The sequence below is a fragment of the Pinus tabuliformis genome, chromosome 2_2, assembly GCF_031772625.1.
Source record: "Pinus tabuliformis cultivar Carrire ecotype Pingquan chromosome 2_2, CPIR1, whole genome shotgun sequence".
NCBI classification, from domain to species: domain Eukaryota; kingdom Viridiplantae; phylum Streptophyta; class Pinopsida; order Pinales; family Pinaceae; genus Pinus; species Pinus tabuliformis.
The window spans coordinates 979467700-979474514 of NC_142300.1; the positions used below are offsets into that span (position 1 = coordinate 979467700).

The following is a 6815-nucleotide window of genomic DNA, read 5'->3' on the forward strand; positions in this document are numbered from 1 at the left end:
GGATATTCCAGGATCAAATATCCAATTGATCACCACGTCGGTATTGTGAATATGCAGTTACGAATAATCCGGCCAAAGTTATAGGAATTAGACCTAACACAATTCCGGATGGCAAAGCCTCAATCATTTCTATTCAACGGAATAAGTAGGGATAATAGCTATACTGGATAGTACCCTTAATTTGCTATGAATCTCAATGATCAGAAATTTATATAGAGGGAATAAACAAAATTATTGAAATTGAAATAGTGAACTGAGAGGGTTTCCCCTTCCTTCATTTTGAATAAGTTGTATCTTGCTCGAACTACCTATAACAGGGTCTCGAAAAAGAAGTAATTTCTTTTGGGCTTGTATCCTCTTTCTGGGTTCACTAGGATTTTTCCTAGTCGGGATCTCGAGTTATTTTGGTGAGAACCTGATACCCCTATTGTCATCTCAGCAAATACTCTTTGTTCCACAAGGAATTGTAATGTGTTTTTATGGTATTGCAGGTCTGTTCATTAGCTCTTATCTGTGGTGCACAATTTTGTTCAATGTGGGTAGTGGCTATAATAAGTTCGATAAAAAAAAAGGAATTGTATGTCTTTTTCGTTGGGGATTTCCCGGAATAAATCGTCGTATTTTCCCACGATTTCTTATGAAGGATATTCAGATGATCAAAATGGAAATTCAAGAAGGTATTTCCCCTCGTCGTGTTCTTTATATGGAAATAAAGGGCCGACAAGACATTCCTTTAACTCGTACTGGTGATAATGTGAACCTAAGGGAGATCGAACAGAAAGCCGCTGAATCAGCCCGTTTCTTGCGTGTATCCATTGAAGGGTTTTGAAATCGGGGGTGTCTTTATCCTCGACATATATTCAAATGTTTTCATCCATTTGGATCCCAGGATGGAGCTATTGTATCCATGGTTTGATGGAAACGAAGACTTCCATACATGATTTTTGGGAAACCAGGACTTCCATTCAGTTTCTGTAACAGAGTACTCTTGTACCATTCTTAAATGGATCATTTATTGGCCTAAGCTCAACGCAAAAGTTCTGGATTTTTACACGCGAGACTATTTGTTTTGAATTATTGAATTAATAAAATAGTAAAAATCAATTGAATTCAAATGTATTTTAAAAATAATATTTTATTAATATAAAATTATCTTTTTAATAAATATTGCTTGAAAAAAAGATATTAATAAATATTGCTTGAAAAAAAGATATTGCTTGATTAAAAAGGTCAATAAAAAATAAATTTAAAATTTAGAAATAACAGAGATCTAATAAAATAAGCTTGCTAGCTTGTATCCGAAAGAGGGATCTTTGTATTGGGAAGTAGTCTTTCCAATGAGAGGGTAAAGAAGGGTTGGCAGGATATACATTTATCGAACATAAAATTATAGATAAGTTAGAGATGCAAATTAATGGTGAAGATATTAAAAAATTATGTTTGAGATCAGGAGGACAAGTGGAGGAGGAGGATATAATATTTCAGTGTATAAGATTGAATTAATAATTTTTTTTATTTCGGGAAGGAATTGAGAGTGAGAATTGATATAGGGTTTTTTCATTTTAATGGGTATTTAGGGTTAACTAAATCTGAAATAATTTTGGTGATAATATTTTGTTATTGAGTAGATTATTTTTATATTCAACATAAAATTTTATTTTAGATATAATCTAATTTTGAAAGAAAACAACTCTTTTCATTTTGTATATAACTATTTTTTATTATTAACCATGTATGTTGTAGATTGTTATTGCATGAAGTTTAAAATGCTGACATGTTTATTATTTTTGTAAGTTTTGAATACTTTTACCATATAAGATATTAACATGACAGATAAATTCTATAACAACCCTTATTTCCAATATTGGACGTCCGGGCGTTAACTATGCTGCTAATCATTTTCTATTGTGACAATATTCAACAGAGTTGCATTTATTTTCATAGTCTCTGATTCTCCAATATTCGTTTCTTATGATCATGTGAATTAATCACGATCCATCCATCGGAATCCGAACAGTTCCGTGATAAAATGGATGCTTTATTATTCCCAAATTCTTTATCATTTGGATTAATCACGATATTCCATCCACCATCATTACTTTCTCTTGAAGCTGATGAATTATCATTGCTTACCAGATAATCCAACTCCAGTTCTTCTAACCTTTTCTTAAGCGGCAATGAACACGCCATTGAAATCAATGTGTTCGCATCCAAATCATCCTTCGGAAACCCTCCCAGAAACAGTAGCAGATTCTCAAAGTGCAATTTTAACAGATCAGTCTGAAAGAATTTTAGCAGCGCCAAGGCCACTCCAAAAACTGCCCTCATCCCCTTGCAGAGAAAAACATCCCAAATGGGAACAACTAATGACAATGGCAAGTCTGCGGAGAATGCAGTCATTAACCAACTGCTTGCATACATCGCTGGCGTGATCATCTGTTCCTCAAAATGGTTAGCCAGTTGGGGTAGTTGCTCCCTCAGAAGCATTTCTAACTGAAAAAAGTATTGGTGGAGTAGAGGCAGACCTTCCAGATACACACCTCGCATTTGCTTGCCTTTGAGCAGTGCCACCATAACCCAAAAGGCTTCTTCCTCATTCATGTAAAGCAGAAGCATTGCAGCTATGAAATTCATCCCTTGTGTATACCCCACCTCTGTGTCGTAAACTGAATACGCCTTCAACACATTGTAGAGAGACCGATGCCCCGGCCCATCTTTACTTCCAAATAATTCCTGCGATGCAAAAGTGCGAGGGATGTCTTTAACGATAACTTTATCTGATTCTGTTTTCACTGAAAATTCGTGGGAGAGGAGCAGCCCTGAGTAAATTCCTGGGTTTGCCACCAGAAGCTCCCGTCCGCCTGAATTGAACTGCCAAACGACACCTCGCGTTGAACTGTCAATGTCATGAGGGATAGGCCTTGTAACTTCAACAAACTCATCATGTTTTCTTTTGACTCCAGTAATTCTGACCAAAATATTACGAAAGAGGAGTGAATTTCGGGCCATTAATGAAAGTTAGTGGATGTTATATTGAAGAGAGACGAAGGTGCATAAGCTGACGATGATGAGCTGCACAGATAAACAGATACTCTCACACAATAAGTCTGTCCCAGTGGATTAGATTGACACGATTCCCGTAAAACTCAGTGTTATTACAAAAAGAGATGCATTTATTTTGTGTTCCATTCGAACTTTATACGTAAGTTTTTATAGGTTATATGGTTGGACAGACGACGGCGTTTTAATTTACTAAACATGTAATTTTTTACTAATTTAAAATGTGGCGTTATTTTAATGTCGGTTTTAAAATAGACTGGATTTATTTTAATTTGGGATTTATTTTTTTAGAAATCTGATAATTTGGAATAAAAATAGATTTAAAATAATTTTATCTAACTTTTTTTTATATAATTACAATTATTAGTTTATTGATTTTATTTGATTTTTTAAATTTTAATTATTTTTTATACAAGTTAAATGTTAAATACCAAATTATATTACAATATCTCCATTACTAAAAGAACACCATTAAATTTATTTAAGATCTACATTTATAAAATATTAAAAATAACAATTAATATGTAAATTTTTGTCATTTAATTTTGGAATATGTATATTTTGTTTGTATGTATTTTAAAAAAATACATATAAATTAAATTAATTCATCTAAATTTTTGACAAATCTAGATTTATTTTAAATAAATTTAAACTATTTTTTTAAAATATTATTGTATACTTATATATATATATATATATATATATATATATATATATAATGATGTAATTAGATTTTTCTAATAATATATTATTTTCATTTGAAAAATATAGTATTTATTTTTCATTTTGGCATATAAAAAAATTAACTATTTTAAATAAAAATAATAAAAAATATAAATTATTAAACAAATATATTTGTAATAAAATGATCTAAAAATATTTAACATGTTAATACATATATAATAGTTCATGATAATTCAAGCCCCAAGGGTTAGTTAAATTGGTCAAATAAGTGCCTAGGGTGGACTACGTAGCAGCCAACCACACCTGGAAAAAAAATGTTCATGATAATTCTTAGTTATTTCACTACATTCTCCTACTAAATGCATAAAAGCATGTATGTGTCCACTAACATAACTCAAAAGATGAAAATATACATGATTATGATTTACTAAGTAAATAAAATAAAATGGGATAACAGAATGATAAATTTGAGACTTTTGTAATCCATATCAATAAAGAGATTGTCTTTCGAATTAATCACATCATTGAATTTAGGTCAAAACATAATGATGTGATTAATATTAAACACAATCTCTTTAACCATAATAGAATCTCAAATAATTTAATAATAAAACTAAAGTTACTATAAATACCATATAAGTTGGATAGTTGTACATCAGTATAGCATAGTTCCTCTTTTTAGTAGTTATTTTGTTTAAATGAATGTCATCATAACATCATTATTGATGTCATTTAAATTTTTAGATTTCATAGCTAATAAAAATGTGGAAAATAAGTTTATTGTTATTGGAAAATTGAGTTTGCTAGCATTGACCCCCTTGAAATCTCTTTATTACAATTAGCTTATTTCGCATTGATTGAAACGAGTTTGCAATGAGTCAAAATAAAGTTGACGTCATAAAGTGGCATTATTCATGACTTTCTCCCCAATCAATTAACTGAGTATTGGTACCATCGCATGGCCTCCTTTTTCCTCCAAAAACATATCATTTGCCTACTCCTTTCCATCATATATCTCTTAGATCTCTTGAAAATTGACTAGTTAATAGTCCTATAGTTATTAAAATGCATTGAAATTGATTTAGGAGTTTTATGTTAAAGAATTAGGGATTTTTGGTAAAATGGCTACAGGAAGTTCCAACATCCTGTAATTGGTTCATTGTTTGACATGTGGCATGACAGCTAGGCTAGAGCGAAGGGTAGGGAAGAAAAGTAGAATGTCCAAGCATGGAAAAATACCTATCCTACAGCAGAATCGACCCTCCTACATGCGCGGTCAACGATGGTCAAAGTATAGCATGTTGGCGACAATGGCAGCAACAACAAAGCATTCTAAATTGATTTAGTTTTGTTCCTTTTTGAAATCAGTTTAGGATAGAAACATTTTAAAAATCTCTACATGATAAAAGCGGCAACAGCCATATCATGAATGTACATTCATTTTCGGAATGTAAGGGTTGTAAAAACATATGTAAAGACAGTTCTAAGGAGTCAATGTTTGGTTATCATTGTATCGTTTGAAAACATAGTTTAAAATTAATATCAAGAACACAGTTGCAGTCACGATCCTTGTCTTGTTGCGTTGATTTTATAATCGGTTGAACACAGTCCAGTATACCTCTGGAACGCGGACGGGCCCTGCGTTAAACTGGTATACTGTAATTTCCTTTTCATTTGCAACTTAGGGTATTGAATGATCTGCACAGTAGTTAGAATTGGTTTTCGATTTCAATAGAATGCGTATGGTTTATGTTTATGATAGTGCTTGAGCAGTTCATCACTTAGATCGTGAATCGTATCCTGTAAGGGATTCGATCCTTTGTTGTCTCTTAAAGCAATATCATGTACTCTGCTTTCATTTCAAAGTATGTTTATGATTTCCACATGTCTTTATCTTGCATGAATATTAGTGAATGCTGAGTATTTGCTGAACAGGGGTTTCATGCATGGTGTCTCTGTAAGGAGATTGAAATCTTGGTTTGAAGTGATACACAGTATTTTAATTTGGTAAATGCATTGAGTGACAGTGTTGTAATTAAGTAGATTAGCTGAGTGACCTAAGTGTTTGGGTGATAGGTAACATACCTCAATCTTCCGTAAAGAAGTCCTGTGACCTACCATCATAACCACTTAGCTAATAATCCTTTATGTCTATATACTTTAAACGCATGCCTCTAAGTCTACGCATCTTGGTCGATAATAAATATAGCCTAGTCTAGCACCCTAGATAGGACACTACATTTTGGCGCCGTTGCTGGGGAGGCGTACTTAAAGGATTTAAAAAAAAAAAAAATCAATAAACAAAAACAAGCAAAAACACAGTTAGAAATCATGTTCATTTATGCCTAGATTTAGAGACAGTCAGGGTAGATTCGTAAAAACCCCCCACCATCTAAAACTAACCCATCATCATCAGGAGCAGACTCTTTAGGGAATACAACACCAGCTGAGGAAGTCATCCAAGCATTAGAAGAAAAACAAAAGTCAGGACAAAGACTTACTCTCATTGAAAGGAAAACTTTATTCACACATAAATTGCAGAAGAAGCACTTTCCTAGATCTTCCTCACAAGAAGAAAGTAGCACAGTCACCGAACAATCTTTCTTTAATCTCCTCTTTCAAACAAGTGAGACCGACACAAAGAGACCTATTAGAATGGCTGAGGAAGGAGCTGGATCAGTACCACATCAAGGACAGAGAAATGAAGAGGAGTGAACTTTTAAGTTTCCTATACATGAACCACAAGAAGATGATGAGATCAAAATGAAAAACATACCCCCATCCGTGCTACCAAACTTTTATGGTATGGCTTCGGAAGATCCAGACTCATTCTTGTTCGAGTTTGACATTGTATGTCGAACATATGGCTATACAAATGATGCCCATAGACTTAGACTCTTCCCAGCGACATTAAAGGCATCAGCCTTAAGATGGTTCATGAGGCTTGCTGAGCATGCTATAGTTGACTGGGATGGCATGAGAAGAATAATTCTAAGGAAATATCAGCCTTATTGTAGATCCAAATATTCTAAAGATGATATCTTTAGAATGATCCAGCAACAGGATGAAAC

At 33.0% G+C, this 6815-nt stretch overlaps 1 protein-coding gene across 1 annotated transcript; it reads right to left on the reverse strand.

The window, feature by feature from the left end:
- Positions 1 to 1938: 1938 nt before the first annotated feature.
- LOC149196538 (uncharacterized) lies at positions 1939 to 3009 on the reverse strand. Its single transcript, XM_089408320.1, has one exon. The coding sequence runs from the start codon at positions 3007 to 3009 to the stop codon at positions 1939 to 1941; it is 1071 nt and encodes a 356-aa protein (XP_089264446.1).
- Between the last annotated feature and the right edge of the window lie 3806 nt (positions 3010 to 6815).